Below are 17,949 nucleotides of genomic sequence, written 5' to 3'. Positions count from 1 at the left end.
GTTCCAGATTAGCAAAAGTCTTATTTTGGAATAAAAATTACTCTAGTGACATGACTTCCATCTACCTATTTCCTGCAGATCTGTAAAAAAGTCCATTGTAACTCCACTGCCATTTTTTACTTATCAGAAATTTATGTGAGCAAATCCACATGAAGCTTTAGTTAGTGTAATTGGTGTGACCTCCTTTATTGTTAAGAAATTGTCAAAACTGTGAGTGATTTAGTATTATGACTTTTGACATGGTAACACCTTGCAGCAGATATTTTGTAAAATGCAATTTTCTTATAAATTGTTGCTGGTGTCACTTTTCTTTTGGGTAACACCACTGAAGATCATGTTTTTATCACTGGTGATTCATTTGTGTCACTGGTGTTTTTTTCTCTGTTAGAAAAATGTGTTGAGATACGTAATATTTTAAAAGATACTAATTTTACATCGACTGAATTCGGCTAGACTCAAAATTTGTAGTTAAGTTATATAAATGTTCTATATTTATAGATGTTTTTCAAATACTTTAATTTTTATAGCAAATGTATGTACAGGTAGCTCTTACACAATAGTCAATATATCAACTTATCACACAACACATGACCTCAATCATTTTTGGTGATGTAATATATATATCGTCCATACAAAAAAACTATTTAAGCAACATCTGTCTCTATTGAAGGTGTCAGTATGGTTAAAAACACTATAGTATTTACTATAAATTACTTTAGTATATCATCATGTGCGTGCCTGACAACTGAAAATAGATCAGGTAAAAGATTTCGCAGCCTCTATTACTTTTTACCTTGCATTTATTACTATTTATTTAGTATATGCGTTTTCACATTCTGAATCCAATGTATAATTATTAAATTGCTAAAATGACTGTAATAAATTAAATATTCTTAAAAATAAAATATTGTGTTCTTCGGAAGAGTGTACTTGCATCTTGATGATTTTACAGTATGTTGTCAATATATAATGAGTGGCTTAAAATGGCTTTAAAATAACAATAATATTGTTTATCGCAATATATTTTGATGCAATATATTGCACAACAAAAAAATAGCAATGCTGATAGGCCTAAATGTATGGTTGCAGAAATGAACTAACATTGTGAAATAGCACTTTTAACAAATCTGATTAAAAGAAATAAAACATAATCCCCTTATTTGTTACATTATCATTATTTTTCTCCAACTGACTACATGTGCTGAAAAAAAACAAGTAACAAAATTTTAGAAAACTTTTAATATTGCCAAATAACACCGGTGACAACAAATGGAATGTGATCTTTAAATAAATGTACAAAAAATCATTTAGTCATTTATGTATTTTTTACAAGGTGATTGGTTAATGTGATTTAAATTTAAATCTAAAAAAAAAAAAATCTTGTTAAAAAAAGAAATTTTGTTAAAAAGTGCACGTTTCTGTAAAATGACACGTAAATGTCCTAGTAGCAGACATCACTTTTGGCCACTATCCACTCTGCCAGTTGAATTTCAGGTTCAGATGCTATCATAAGCTATAATATGATTAACAAAACAGCTTTGAACAGAAATTGCACCAGTACTAATGTGTGAGACAAAATATAAGGTACTTTTCCTCCATCACTAACCTGTGTGTTTTGCTCTCTACTGCCGATCAGTGCTCATTCCTGCTAGTGTATCCTCAGTCAAATCCTTAACTAAACATGGTAGGCCCTGCTAATTCAGACTTGAGACCCCTGAAGAAAATCACAATAAAATGTTGGTTATCTTATTCTTTTTTAAATTTATTTTAAATATATATTTTTTGTCAGTGAACAATATTAATATTTTAAGGTAAACTGTTTTGTTCACATACAGAAACAAAAAAATAACTTACCCACCACGTGCCTTTCCAAAAGGAACAAGTTTGTAGCTTATCTACCACTGCAGGCTGCTTATTGTTATATTACAAAATAGACTATCAACTCTTTATTAACATGTTTTAGTAAATGTGTACGGTTGATGAACATGGATTTCTGTCACACTGATACCGTTTGTATAACCTTTCACAAGCTCCTTAATGTTAGCAACTTAAGCAAAACCATGGTGATTTTGTTATTAACGTTACCGTTGTTGTTTTTTCAGGAAAATATGATTCGTTTTCAGCAAGTTTTACTAGTGAAATGGCGCCAAAAATAACTATCTGGACTGTGTAAGATTAACTTAATTATTCATAAAGATTTCTTAACGTAACCCACCTTCACTCCGTCTAGATGATAAATCGGTAGATTTTTGACAACTTTTGAAGTTTGTTGCAGCAAAGCCGTTAATGACGTTTACACCCAAACTGCAGAACTTTTTAGTGTTTGTTGCCATCTAGTGGACAGTGGTGGAACAGTTTGACACTGTGACAGAAAAAGTTTTTAACCATTTGATGTCAAATTTACATTTTATTTGTGTACGTCCTTTTTCCCCAGTGCTGAAATACGGAATGCAAGCAACACATAAATCAGTATAAATACTTCATACATGCCACATAATCACTCCATCTGATCACATCAGCTTGTTACATACTTGATCAAAAGTAATGCATGGCAATAATCAATCAAGTGCATAGCTTTTTTTCAAAGTGATAACTAATACAGCGTGCAAAAATAAGGCTAAACCCAGACCCATAGCCAGCCTGGTGAAAGGGGTGGTTCTTTTTCTCAAAAAGTGGACCTTTTTGCAATTATACGCCTCATTTTTATTGAAATATTAAATTTAAATACTGCATTTTAGTGACATTTTAAGCAGTTGTTTAAATTAGAGAGAACATGCAAATTCCACGGAGAAATGTCAATTGACACAGCCGGGGCTCGAACCAGCAACCTTCTTGCTGTGAGGCAATTGTGCTACCCCACTGCACCACCATGCTGCCCCACCAAAATAGTAGTAATAAATTTTAATATACTACTGCAATAAATTTTAATATAGGCCATTTTTTTTTTCAAAAATATGGTCCAAGATTTAGAATAAAAGTTACTTGTAACATGTTTTCTTCATTTAAAAACACTACAGTAGGGAAAGATTACTTCTCTTACGTCAGATTGTATGTTTTCTTGCACTGCTGTATGTTGGACTAATGAAAAATATTTGTTAGCATTGGCCAAAACCTATCAGCATTAGTCACGCTGAAGCAACAGCCAACAGAGGATTCCGGTTGGTCTTAAACCTTTTTTGATGGGTTCTTTTCACCCTGGTGGCATAGCAGTCAAAAGAGAACAAATAAGCTCAAGTATGGGACAAATTCTGGACCTTTGTCAGTGAGGGGTGGGGCTTCACTGTCTACAGGCCTGAAACCAGCTATAGATACAAAGACTTCAGTAGTGATTCTCAAAATGGGGCATAATTAAAATAGCCTAGACAAACTAATAAAACAAAAACAAAAGAAAAATGTAAATGAATATTAAAAATTCTAAAAACAAATGAGTACATTTATTTTTTTAAACAACTGGAATTAAGAAAATTATTCATAGTTTTTTTTAATTTTAACCAATTAATTTTTCTTCTGCTAATAAAATGTTGGGAAAAATAAAAGATGAAGTTGAGTTTGCATGGGTCATACAATTTCTAGAATATCATAGGAGTTTAAAAGGTCTATTCCTGACATTAAAAGTTGGGACATTTTATTTATTTTTGTCTAAAAGTCAAGGAATTTCAGAGAGTTTTGATTTTTGTAATGTCATTTTTCTATACAGAATCATGTTTTTATCACTTTTTTTTTTACACTTTTGCATGTTGGTATGGTTAAGCTATTTTCCAGTGCCATTTTATTTGTTTCCCACTCGTCAGCTGGCAGTCACCAAGCTGTTGGAATGGGCCATTATAAGATTCTGATGGTATGATAACCTTGGATAAAAATATCCCGGTTTCATGGTTTGACATTATTGTGATTACTGCTCTAAAATATATTCTTTTTAAATTTCTGGGTAAAAACAGGGTTTCTGCAAGTTTCATCATGTCAAATTTAAGACCTTTTTAAGGCCATTATGTATAAAATTTCAGACTTACACAGGGCAAAACACCAATAATTTTCTGTAATAACTAGTTTTTTTACTTGCCTCATTAAAATTAAAAACTAGTTATTTCTTACTTACATATTTTAAATAATGTGTTGAAACAAGCAAACTCTAGTTATAAAGATTTATTTTTCTAACCTTTATTTAAAAAAAGACTTAAAAGCTTTAATAAACAAAATGTATGCACAACATACATAATTTTTTTATTTAATTTTGTTTCCTAATGTTCAAGCAAATATGTTAGGAATTCTAAGGTCTAAATCATAGTTAATTTTGGGAGTACCAACACCAAAATTAACTAAATAATTTTAAATAATTTTAAAATGCTATATAAAAAATCTGTAATTTTTGGTGTCATTTATTTGATCGACGCTCACAATGGGATACTAATCTAAAAGTCTTCTGAAAATCAAACCAAAAGAGGATATTTCTCACGAATGCAATGTAGCATAAACAATATTACATTAAAGACAATCAGAATGTCTCAAAGTTTTAAAAGCTATAACCAACATAATTTATGCACAACATAAATTTATGCATTAAAACATGGAAAACGTTAAAACAAATGTTATAGTGAGGAAGACAATTATACCATATTGCTAAATAGTTATTAAATGTTACATTTTATTAAACTTTGTACCTATTGGCTATAGCTTTACATGGACAATTAGTGGGACAATTAGTGAAAATTAAGACCTGTTTAAAAGTATTTAAGACCCACAGCAGCATATTTCAGTGAATTTAGTACATTTTAAGGTCTTATATTTAGTTTAGGAAATTTAAGACTTTTTAAGACCCCGTGGACACCCTGAAAAAAACTTCAAGTTTTTTCCCCTTTGAACACAAAATATTTTGTTTTGAGAAACATTTAAAATGTTTTGAAGCAGTAAACATGTCAGGATGAATAATGAAAATTAATAATTGACTTCAGCTGTCTACATTAGTTTCAAAAACACAGATTTCTTCACAATTTAAAGCAGCATGTTTGCATATCTTTTCTGATGGAGATATGATGCAATTTCAGCTTGCATCATAAAGGCTGCATCCACATACAACTGGAAAGTTTTGGCGCTTTTAAAACCTTGCTATCGTCCCATTCCTAAGCAGTACATATAAACTAAAGCAAACATGCCAGGAAAGTGTACATTTTAAGATTTTTGGCTAAAATGACAACTTTAATATTTAAACTAAAACTTTTTTTTTTAATTACAAGCACAACATCACCTTGATTTGTTTTTCATTAATTATAGGTCAAATTCACTGAGATCACAAAACGTGTGGCAAAGAGATTTGGGATCTAATTTTAATGACGATCAGTGGGAGGCTATATGCCAGAATACTCTCATTCCCTTTCCAATAACAGAATAATTGAACAAAATTATAAATTTATACATAGGATGTATCTGACCCCACTTCGTTTGAGCAAAATGTACCCTAATGTATCATCCAGGTGTCACAGATGTAAAACATTCAGGATCAATTATGCATGTTTTTTGGAAATGCAAAAAGCTAATTTTTTTCTGGAAAGCAGTACAGGACTTTATAGCCAAAGCTTTGCAAGTTCCATTGGACAACACACCAACACTATACCTCTTTGGTACAGTACTGAACAAGACACTTGATCCCATTTCTATAAAGAGACTCGGCATCATCTCCTATCTAGCAAAAAATGCATTTTGCTCAACTGGAACCAACAAAGACCTCCAACAATAAAACTGTTCTTAAAACTCTTGAATGAAACAATGCTCTTGGAACAATATACATAATACTTAAAAACAAAGGGGATGCCTTTCAAAAAATATGGATGCCTCTAATGATCCTCTGACTCTATGAACACATCTGATGTATTTTTTACAATATGTGTGACCTTAACCACGGCATAACTTTGTGTATTATGTTTTTTGTATTTTGTTTGTATGTTTATTTATTTCTTTATTATTAATACTTTTTTATTTATTTAATTATTGATTTTTTTTCTCTTTGCCTTTTGCTGCTATACTTGTCTACTGATACATTTGTCTTTGCCCTTTTTTGTTTACGTTTGTATGTTCATTAAAACCAATAATTTTTTTTTTTTTTTAATTATAGGTCAAATTCATATTTTTAGTCAGTAGTCAGTGAAAGGAAATTTGATTTTTGGCTAAGGGAATTGTGAACCCTGAAACATGGTGGACTTGAATATACTGTAGGACAAAAAGTTGGAAACTACAGAAAATTACAAATGCTAGAACTTTGTGTAATTCTTCCCATCAGTTCTTTAAATAAATTAAACTAAAATGAAAGACTTGCATCTTTATAACAGCACAGTGCTAGACAAGGTGATTAACAGTGGCCGGTCTTCGCCTTTGGTCAGAAATATGTTACTCAGCCAACAAATGCACATTTCTTCCTCTAGGAGGCACGGGTGTTACACACAGACACACACAGAGAGAGCTCTGATCTAAAAAGCTATGCAACAAATCACCTGTGTGGCCTGTTGTAGACCGACAGCTGCTGCCATGCGACTAGTAAACTACAGCTGAAACGCATGCGTATCTCGTGTGAATCTGATACTGGGAGAGAGGTGTCTGTCTTTTCTCCTGCTGAAAGTGTCCCAACTGTCTCATGGCAGAAGGGCGCATTTCATGAATAGCTGGTCCAGAATATTACGAATCTGGAGGCTCAGGATGGTTCACTGCTGAGAGGGACTGGCAGTTGTCCATTGTTGTTGTTGTTGTTGTTGTTGTTCATGATATCATCCAGATCTTCATCCTCTATAACCACTAGAAAAGAGAAGTAAAAGAATGATGGTGTCAGCTTTAGACCTCTGTTAGGGTGTGTCCAGTGTAATTATGGTGTAGCATTAGTTAATACAAAAATGATTTCTTTTGATCTGTCAAGAATGTGTGTAAACAATCACTTGAACAAATAAAAGATTGTATTACAGATTTAAATTATCATAATCAGATTACAAAGCCATTAAAAGCATTACATGAGATTTAAAAAATCATTTAGTATGGAACAAAATCAATGCCTAAAGTCTTGAATTAAAAAGCTTGTTGAATATCACAAACTGAAAAAAATAATACACCGTATTAACAAGTTCTTGCATTTTAATGACTTGAATTCCAGGGTTTGTATTTTTAGGTCCCGAAATTTAACATATCTGTTTATTTAAGCTGTGAATATTTCAACGAAAAATATTTCAAACACGTTTTCATACTTAAAAATTCAATAATTCATATTCAATTTTCAGATTTCACTTACAAAATATTCAATACCCTTTAAAAATACGATGTATAATATTCAAAAGGTCATTTTCAGTTCATTTTATTTCAGTTCTAATATTCGCTTCCATAAATTCAATGGATCAAATTCGACTGATAAAATTCAACATTACATCCGGGAACTGCAGGAGAAGCAATAGATTGCAGATTGAAGATCGCCAGCTGCTCTAGCTTTCACCAGCAGGTGGAGATGGAATAATGTAAGATTTTTAACCCAGTAAACAGGCGAGAAAAAGGCTAATAAAGGCACAAAAGTAGCATTCAATTTTAATATCAATGCCTTGGACATTATAAATAATAAAAAGTATGAGTAAAATGAGTAAATGAGGTTTTAGTCATGTATATTTGCCCTTATGTAACGGAAGCCAGCTGGTGATCGCGTAAAGCTCACCCCTCGGATCCAGTGACAGACGTTGTTCTGCAATCTTATCGGAGCTTGTCTCCCATGCCGGCTCGTTACCTGCTCGGACCGGTGCGGTTACTTGCACATAAACCGTCTTTTGATGAATATGATGTTACACATTGTCTATCTTTATTGACTCTTTCTTCCATAGACGCGAAGTATTATATTGACAGCTAAAGAATATAGACGTAAGAGAAACAGGAGAAGAAATATTATAATAATAATACAAAATAGATAAACATTGACAGGGCTAAGAACAATTACGAACAAAGATTTTCAAAACCAGAGAGATTTTATGAGAATGTCACAAAACAGTTTACTTAAATGTTAAACAGAGTTCAGGTATGATTTAAGGTTGGTTATGGACGGGGCGTCTGATTTAAAATAATTTAACATGCGAATGCATTAAAGGAGCGTCTTCAGTTATTCACACAGAACCGTCTAATATGGCATAACTATAAGGAGTAATGTTTGCGCTGTTTAAACGCAGCTATGTCAGGATTGGGATAGGTTATACATTTTCATTATTTAAATTATTATTATGATTGTTAATATTATTATTGTATGACATTTTTTTCTAATTTTTGGGGTTCTGCCATGGTTAAACGTTTGCAAAATGTCTTAGTTTGTCCAGATTATTGTTTTATTGTTATGTAGCCTATAGGCGAGAAAAAGATAATAACGCAAAAGTGGCAATGTCGCAGCCAATGATAAGTAATAAAATGAGTCGCCTGTCGTTTGATAATAGGCAGTTATAACTGACTTTGTTTTTATTAAACGAGAAAACCGTTATTTATAACTTTTCAGCGACCGTTTGTATTTTATGATTAGCAATGTTGATCTTTTTTGCAGTTATTAAACATAAACTTATTTAAACTGGTTTAAACTTAATATAGTTGTCACTTGAGCTAGTTTCATAAGATTAATGTTTATAATGCGTGGTTTGACATGCGTGGTTGAGGGGTTCCTGCAAAGCAGCTCCGTGTTCATCATGAGGTTACTGAGCTTTAATCGCCATCTACTGGAGAGAATGTATTTGCTCATTTATTCTATTAACTCTTTTCTGCAAGTGTGGTTTATGATTTCACAAAGTCAAACCATTATGTTTTTATTTTATATTTTGAGATGATCATATTTAAATAAACAATTGCTAGGGTAGCTAATAGTTTCTTTTTTCTTGTTTTTTTTTTTTAAATCAGTAGCTTATAAAATCATAATTTTTGCTTGACAAAGTTATCAGTTTAGGATTCTGGATGCATTTTTGCTGTGTTGGAAACTCATAAGCCCACACTAAATCAATTATATTATCAGAAATGACAGATATAAGAAATCCATTAATATTCATCACTCTTTTTACAATTATACAAGCAATTTCGCGCCGACGTCAGCTCCACTTTCGGATATGGTAAACAGCGAGGTGTTATTCATACAAGCCCAAGCATGACATATGTCATGATTAATATAATAATCGAAACACTCTTGTAGGCGATTCTTATGCTTGGCCAAATGTCATGACTTTCACTTACATTTTACATTATTATGCACACGCCCAGATGTCATCTGAAACTTTGGAAGAATTCCTATCATATATTGGCAGCCAACCAGCATCTCTTAATCAGTTTGCTGTGGGGCGCTGGCTCTGACTGGCCACCGGAGCTCGCAGCCACTCGTTCGACTTTGTTGTGAGCAAGCCGCACAGCACATGCATAAAAACGTCAATCATTTTATTCATTCATCAATTCATTTATTTTCCTTCTGCTTCGTCTCTATTTTAGAGGAAAAGCAATAATCTGGACAAACTAAAGACATTTTGCAAACATTTAACCGTGGCAGAACCCCAAAAACTTGAAAAAAAGAAGAGAAAGACGATAGCAAAGTGATGGCTAAAAAGGATAAATAGAAATATTAATTTAGAATCACGGATGACTTATTTAAGCGCAATAGCCCAATACATGTCATAAAATAATAATAACAATCATAATTTAAATAATTAAATTATAACCTATCCCAATCCTGACATAGCTGCGTTTAAACAGCGCAAACATTACTCCTTATAGTTATGCCATATTAGACGGTTCTGTGTGAATAACTGAAGACGCTCCTTTAATGCATTCGCATGTTAAATTATTTTAAATCAGACGCCCCGTCCATAACCAACCTTAAATCATACCTGAACTCTGTTTAACATTTAAGTAAACTGTTTTGTGACATTCTCATAAAATCTCTCTGGTTTTGAAAATCTTTGTTCGTAATTGTTCTTAGCCCTGTCAATGTTTATCTATTTTGTATTATTATTATAATATTTCTTCTCCTGTTTCTCTTACGTCTATATTCTTTAGCTGTCAATATAATACTTCGCGTCTATGGAAGAAAGAGTCAATAAAGATAGACAATGTGTAACATCATATTCATCAAAAGACGGTTTATGTGCAAGTAACCGCACCGGTCCGAGCAGGTAACGAGCCGGCATGGGAGACAAGCTCCGATAAGATTGCAGAACAACGTCTGTCACTGGATCCGAGGGGTGAGCTTTACGCGATCACCAGCTGGCTTCCGTTACATAAGGGCAAATATACATGACTAAAACCTCATTTACTCATTTTACTCATACTTTTTATTATTTATAATGTCCAAGGCATTGATATTAAAATTGAATGCTACTTTTGTGCCTTTATTAGCCTTTTTCTCGCCTGTTTACTGGGTTAAAAATCTTACATTATTCCATCTCCACCTGCTGGTGAAAGCTAGAGCAGCTGGCGATCTTCAATCTGCAATCTATTGCTTCTCCTGCAGTTCCCGGATGTAATGTTGAATTTTATCAGTCGAATTTGATCCACTGAATTTATGGAAGCGAATATTAGAACTGAAATAAAATGAACTGAAAATGACCTTTTGAATATTATACATCGTATTTTTAAAGGGTATTGAATATTTTGTAAGTGAAATCTGAAAATTGAATATGAATTATTGAATTTTTAAGTATGAAAACGTGTTTGAAATATTTTTCGTTTAAATATTCACAACTTAAATAAACAGATATGTTAAATTTCAGGACCTAAAAATACAAACCCTGGAATTCAAGTCATTAAAATGCAAGAACTTGTTAATACGGTGTATTATTTTTTTCAGTTTGTGATATTCAACAAGCTTTTTAATTCAAGACTTTTGGCATTGATTTTGTTCCATAATTTAGGCCTACTTGAACAACACATTTGCATGTTCACAGCTCTCTGTTGTCAGTTGATGCTCATATTAAAAATAAAATACCTAAAATTTTGTATTTTTATTCATGCTTTTATGTTTATTTAGTTATCAGCAGGGCCAGACGGAATCTGCGGACGTTTTTTGCTATTTCTGTTGAGAATTTTGGTAAAAATCTGCGGAATTATTTTGGGAGTATCGTAACTAAAACCTTAGTTAAATAAAAAGTAAGAGCTTTTTAACTTTTATTTAATGTTTAAATTGCAAATCTAATTAGATTCACTTTATTTGGTAAACAAAGCAAGTCTCTCATAAAATATATCTACTAAAAGACAGAAAATATTACTTTACAGACTGTATTGTACATAAATCAAATGAATATTTTCATATTAGTCAATGATATTACTGTAATTAGTTAAAAAAATTATTAATTTAGATTTACACACATTTACTCAAGTAAATAAACAGAATTAATGATGGGCTAAAAATCTACAGAATTCTGCAGAATTCTGCGCGCGCAGATTCCGTGTGGCCCTAGCTATCAGCTTTTTAACAACTCAATAACCCTGCACTTCTTTCGTTTACTTGAACGTGTTTAATGCATTTCAAGATGTGAATGAAATACTATATTTCTAGTTTTACAACATTAATTCCATTGAAATCAGTGGCTTAAACAAGTTCAATCAAAATCAGAAGTATACATTGCCTTAAATAAGTAACTGATTATTATATCCCTTTAATTATCATTATGTAAATTGTTATCAGATTATAAACTGCATATAATCCAATAGATGTTATGTCATCTTTTAAGTATATAAAATGTCACATTTTTCAAGTTTGACAAATAGTATAACTATCTTTATGAATTTTTAAACAAATAGTTTTATGAAAACAAATTATTTGTAATAATAATAATAGGCGTCATGGTGGCGCAGTGGGTAGCACGATCGCCTCACAGCAAGAAGGTCGGGTTTGAGCCTCGGCTGGGTCAATTGACAATTCTGTGTGGAGTTTGCATGTTCTCCTCGTGTTCAAATGGGTTTCCTCCGGGTGCACCGGTTTCCCCCACAAGTTTAGACATGTGGTACAGGTGAATTGGGTATAGCTAAAAAATGTCTGTATGTATGTGTGTGAATTAGTGTGTATGGATGTTCCCCAGTGATGGGTTGCACATGGAAGGGTATCCGCTGCGGAAAACATTTGCTGGATGAGTTGGCGGTTCATTCTGTGGCGACCCCAGATTGATAAAGGGACTAAGCCAAAAAATTTATGAATAATAATAATAATAATAATAATAATAACAATAAAACAAAATATTTTAAAATGTCTTTCTATTTTCCAGAAATGGGTTGCAGCCGGAAGGGCACCTGCTGCGTAAAACATATGCTTAATAAGTTGGCGGTTCATTCTGCTGTGACAACCCCAGATTAATAAAGGGACTAAACTGAAAAAAAAAAAAAATGAATGAATGCCTTTCTATTTCAGCATAAAGTGACATAATTTTTAGCAAAATTACTAAGAGTTTTTATATTAGGCTAAAGGTGATTATTAAAGACTAATATTTGTAGAAATATGACTATATATATTTTTTTCAACATATTATGACCTTCAGTGCAAGGCTAGATGAGCAATAAAGCTGTCAATCGTGTTATAACCCCATTTACCTTTTAAAACATGTCACTAGCCTATTTCCAAGCCATACTGAATTCGGTATAAACAGCTTTTTCAAAATTGAAATGCACATTTGGTGGAATGACCGTCCAGAAAGATGTAAGATTTGGGGAATACATCCTAAATTATCTTTATCAAAATAAACTAGCACTCACCTCTCTTTGAACGTCCAATCTGTCCGAGTTTGGGGGCCCTCTGGCCTAACCTCCTCTGAGGAGATTCGGGGCTCAAGCAGTCACTGTTGACCTCAACCCGCAAATGCTGCATCCCGCACTCCGAGTCACGAGTTTCCGATTGAAGTTGCTCGGAGGGCGGCAGGAGCTCGGGCATATCCGTTGTATCAAACATCCCCGACGCAGGACTTTCTTCCCTTTTTCCAGCGGTGACGGTGTCCGTTTCCCCGGTGCTCATCAACGCCTCTTCCGCGCCCGTGTGCTCCCGCTCCCCCTTCTCTCTGCCGCCGCAACAGTACAGCATCCAGAAGAGTAGAGGACGACCAGGCGGACTGAGCGAGGCTAGAACAGTTATTTTATTTATCCGGTATTTAGTTTGCCCAATGTTAGCAGTTTGCCTTTGTCTGTGCGATGAGCTCGTGTTTCATTCCACTTCGCTATTCAAGCGGAAAACTGCAGAATTGAACTGCTCTTGACCAGCATCCCTCGGTAATGACCGGATTGGTGTTCTCTGTCTCTTACAGTCAAAGGATGCAGCGGACCGGATGCGTAAAGCTCCTCTTTCTGAGAAGCACATCAGTTATTCACGCTATTCGAATTACTTATTTTTCTGCTGATGCCAAACACGAGTATTCAGTGCCCTTTTTCTATTTTGTATGTAATCCCTAATTTTAAAAAAATCCTTTAAAATGGGCTACTGCAGGTTTCCTGGAATTTGTTATTTACAGTTTGTAAGAATTCTCTATAATGAACTTTTACCACAACAGTAATATTTTTTCCGTCGATATGCCTCTCCAAAAATTATATTAAGTTCTTTGAAATCACATTTATTTGTGTTTATTATTTTTTTATTATATTTGTCCGAAAAAAATTATTAGCCCATGTGCAATAAAATATCTTCCGAATTCTGAGATCTAAAACAAGTTTAATATTTATTTTGAGGATAACTACACCTTTAACTTCTAAATAATTTTTAAATGCTATAGAAAACAGGGTGGCGCTGTGGTGCAGTGTGCTGTCGCCTCACAGCAAGAAGGATCGCTGGTTGAGCCCAAGTGTGCCGCAAGCCTGCGTTTGAGTGAAGGTCTCGGCCGTTAGATCGCCTCCTGGGGGCTGGCTGCAGTACAAGTCATAAAGCCCGCCTCCTCCGTGTTAATGAAGGAGACTTGAGCCCAAATAAAAAAATTAATTACACTTGCAATAAAATGTCCCGAAAGATGGTTCTGGTCGATTAAGGCACTGGTTATTGTGCTGAAATAGGTGCAGATCCTCATTTTTGTAAACAGTTTGTTTTTAGCAGTAATTTAATGCTGGGCGTGTCATCGTGATTGACAGCTGTGATTGACAGTTTCTCAAAGCGCGGCGTCTGAGCTTCGGCAGAAGACTGAAGTGTTATTACTCGATTTCTGTGATATTTTACTATGACAAAATGAGTTCAGCAGTAAACTACAGTTTCTGACATACATGATCTGGTGGAACACTGTTTATTCGCTAAGGTCAAAGCTTTTTTCGGGCTTTATTAGTTTGCTAATACACGCCTAGCCACCCAGATAGCAAAATACACTGGGGCCAGTTCTTGCCTGCTGGAGACTTACCCCTCAGACTGACTACCTCTGCTGGACCTACTCCGGATGCCTGGACTCACTGCCCGATTCCAGCCTGAGTCAATTGAGCCAGATGCGGCGGCCGAGCGAGCAGACGCTGCCGCATGCGAGCCGGAATCAGCCCGCGACGCCGCGACTAGGTTATGCGCTGATGCCCGGAGCTGGCGCGATTGAATCTTCATTATATAAAACCCTCACATTTGTTAACGTTATTACACCCATTTTTGTTGATATAACAACAAACGCATGCTACTATGTGAACGCAAAGTGTATCACTGAGTTTAACCTTTGAATAAAGATGCAAACAGCATAGCAATTATTTAAATAAAGGACAAAATAAATAACAATAAACCTGTATCGATTGCACAAGTATTAAATAATAATAATAATAATAAATACGAAAATGACAATAAAACTGCACAATAAAATAAACCCATTTAAGTACGGGGTATACAGGAGATCGTTAGCAGTTATTCTCTTTGTGTTTAAATAATAATCTCCACGTTGATCTCCTGTAAGGTTATTTGAACTTGCACGTCTCTGCATTTTAAGTTTTGGCATGTTATTAAGTGATCTACTGAATTTGCTGTTATAAATCATTATAAGGTTCTTGAAATCGAATCTTATATAACCTAATAGAGCTGTAAATGTTAGATATTATTTATTTACATCATTTACTGTTGGCGTTTTATTTGAACACTCCAGCTAACATTAAAAAGAATGTAAATTCCTCGTTGCCAGATATAATGAAGGCATCGAATAAACCAAATGAAAACGGAGGCAAAAAAATTAAATAAATAAACAATTCAAGCGAAAATGAATAAACAATATACTAGTGATGTTACAGCAGATAGACGTTGTATTAATAGTGCAAAGTTTTTTTGCACAAATTGACAAATTGCAGGGTTGGGATGTGTAAATATCCTGTTGATATTTAGTAATCTTGCTGTATTTATCTTCTAAATGCACGATTGTTCCCGCATGGTAAATCGTTATGGTGTGTAGGCTATATTTTGGGTTCTGTTGATGGCTAATTAAAAATAAAAACCTTTCTAAAAATGTATGTGTTGTTTATATGTTATTGTTCATATTTTACAAGTGTTATTTCTACCCCTATGAAGATAACAAATACCAACAACAAATATAACAATAAGAGAATATATAATTTGTGCTCATATTCAGGCTAGAGTGTATAAAAGATCGTTTATTTCTGCAGTCCACCATGTATTGCTTTTATTAAAGTTTAACAGCTTACATCACACCGTTTTTAAACCGTATATTATTGTGTTTTTTTAATGTAAGTGCTTCTATTTACATCAGTGAGCGTTTGTTATAGTGCAGACACCGGCAGTCGAGTGAGAAGTTCGGGGGGCGTGGTTGATTTTACATAAAGCGTTTGGTTGGAAGCTCGACTCCGCTCATTATCGCGGCTCCTCCTCTGGCTCCATCAGACAGTCCTTCTGCGCATGTCTGGCTCCAATTTCAGCAGTCTTTTGCGACAGTTTGTGCCCGTCAAGCAGGCGTTTTGCCCTCAAGGCGTTCAATGGCAAAAGGGGCTGTCGCGTCGTCCATATTTTTTACTGTCATTGGTTGAGCCTCGCTGTAGGACGATTTGCCCATTACCCAATGACGGTTGGGGTTAGGTGTGAGGTTTGGTGCAGTCTTGTACATTTTCGTATGACTGAACTTAAACGAATTCATACGAATTAGCCACTAAACTGACAAAACATAATATACTTATGTTTCCTCGTGAGATCAGGCTGGAGGCTCGGCTGTGTCAGTTGACATTTCTTTGTGGAGTGTGCATGTTCTCTCCATGTAGGCTCCGGTTTCCCGAACAAGAAACACATGCAATATAGGTGAATTGGGTAAGCTAAATTGTCCGTAGTGTGTTAATGAGAGTGTATGGGTGTGTCCCGGTGATGGGTTGCAGCTGGAAGGGCATCCACTGCGTAAAAACATATGCTGGATAAGTAAGCTGTTCATTCCGCTGTGGCGACCCCGATTAATAAAGGGACTAAGCCGAAAGAAAATGAATAAATGAATGAATAATAAAAAACTGTATTTTTTTGGTCTCATTTATTTAATCGACAATCACAATAAGATACTAATCTAACAGTTTTCTGAAAATTAAGCCAAAACAGAATATTTCTCATGAATGCAATGTAGCATAAGCAATATTAAATTAAAGACAATCAGAATGTCTCAAACAGAGGGCAACAAGCACATTAATTAAAGCAGCAAGGTGGCGCGTCCAGACGCAGCGGCTTTTTGTGGCCCAACAAAACGGTGCTTTTATGTCTTTTCATGTAAAAATACTTGTATGGCCTGTCCTATGAGTATAGTTAGGTGTTTTATAGTATAAATTAGTTGTGTTATGTTTTTTTTTAAATATATAGCTCTTTAGTTCAGTGTTGTGTTTGTATTTATGATTAATTAATGTAGCATCGTTGTCCTGTGAGACATGACATTTAATTCCTCTGTATGTCCACATATAGCGGAATGAAAATAAAGCTCAACTTGACTTGACTTTACTTGACTTGACTTGAAGATGTTAAACCACCAAACAAGCAAGGTCAACTGTCAGATCCTTTATGTGAGTTTCTGTGAAATCTTTGCTAGTCAATTGATGGTTTCATGGTCTGCTGAATCTTGTGAATTGCCTTGCTTTTCATTCATGTAATATCTTTGTACTATAATTACAAGATTCAGAAATAGCATTCACATACTTGTACAACTTATAATTACTTGTAATGACTTCCATTGTAAACTGTGAAATTTTAAGAGAGCTACAATGCACCACATGACCATTATACCACATGAGTGTCATAGATTCATTATAAATACAGAATTCAGAGTCCAAAGATGTAAACAGCTGTGAGTAGAGCATGTGTTGTCATCTTAAAATTATGGTAATGACACAGGCATGCTGTACTAAACAAGGAAAAGGTTGTTGTAATCAATGAAACAATAAGTTACTATGGCAACAAATTATTCATTCATTCATTTTCTTTTCAGCTTAGTCCCTTTATTAATCCGGGGTTGCCACAGCAGAATGAACTGCCGACTTATCCACCACATGTTTTACGCAGGAAATGCCTTTCCACCTGCAACCTATCTCTGGGAAACCCATCCATACACAGTAAACACTCATACACACTCATACACTATGGACAATTTAGCCTATCCAATTCACCTGTACCGCATGTCTTTGGACTGTGGGGGAAACCGGAGCACCTGGAGGAAACCCACGCGAACACAGGAAGAACATGCACACAGAACTCCACACAGAAATGCTAACTGACCCAGCCGAGGCTCGAACCAGCGACCTTCTTGCTGTGAGGCGACAGCACTACCTACCGCGCCACTGCGTCGCCGGCAACAAATTATAGGATACACAATTATTACAAAATCTTGTTTTTATTTTAAAAAGTACAACAAAGGATTGAGTCACTTAATAATCCAATAAACAATAGCACCAAATATATTTCTTACCGTTTTGTTGTTACAGTAAAGTATAAATGATGTGATCTTCATATTAAACTGATATTAATTCCACTCAGAGTTATTTATTTATTTATTTATTTATTTATTTATTTATTTTCAACATTAA

General features: G+C 34.4%; 2 protein-coding genes across 6 annotated transcripts in view; both read right to left on the bottom strand.

The window, feature by feature from the left end:
* The window catches only part of nlgn2b (neuroligin 2b), a 333,407-nt gene extending 331,076 nt beyond the window's left edge, over window positions 1-2,331 (bottom strand). For 3 of the 4 annotated variants that reach the window (XM_087268665.1, XM_087268672.1, XM_087268666.1), the window contains exons 1-2: window positions 2,216-2,331; window positions 1,607-1,714 (exon numbers count right to left, since the gene is read on the bottom strand). The gene's annotated coding sequence lies outside the window, so the exon portion shown is untranslated. Of the gene's footprint in view, window positions 1-1,606; window positions 1,715-1,854 lie in introns of all 4 variants that reach the window. The other variant, XM_087268667.1, reaches the window with a different exon arrangement.
* Window positions 2,332-5,540: 3,209 nt separating this feature from the next.
* On the bottom strand, window positions 5,541-14,490 carry LOC147835060 (uncharacterized). 2 transcript variants are annotated; one of them, XR_015501115.1, is made up of 3 exons: window positions 12,715-14,490; window positions 6,078-6,780; window positions 5,684-6,024 (listed from the first exon to the last, which is right to left on the bottom strand). XR_015501115.1 is itself a non-coding variant. In XM_087270555.1 (2 exons), the coding sequence occupies exons 1-2, from the start codon at window positions 13,034-13,036 to the stop codon at window positions 6,680-6,682; spliced, it is 423 nt and encodes a 140-aa protein (XP_087126681.1). In that variant the 5' UTR covers window positions 13,037-14,490; the 3' UTR covers window positions 5,541-6,679. The 2 variants fall into 2 exon arrangements, 1 of the variants encoding a protein (XP_087126681.1); XM_087270555.1 differs by having other exon boundaries at window positions 5,541-6,780.
* Window positions 14,491-17,949: the final 3,459 nt, after the last annotated feature.

This window comes from Danio rerio, chromosome 10 (assembly GCF_052040795.2).
Source record: "Danio rerio strain M-AB ecotype USA chromosome 10, GRCz13ab, whole genome shotgun sequence".
NCBI classification, from domain to species: Eukaryota; Metazoa; Chordata; class Actinopteri; order Cypriniformes; family Danionidae; genus Danio; species Danio rerio.
The sequence above is the reverse complement of the archived record's forward strand: the minus strand, read 5'-3'. Positions and strand labels throughout refer to the sequence as shown.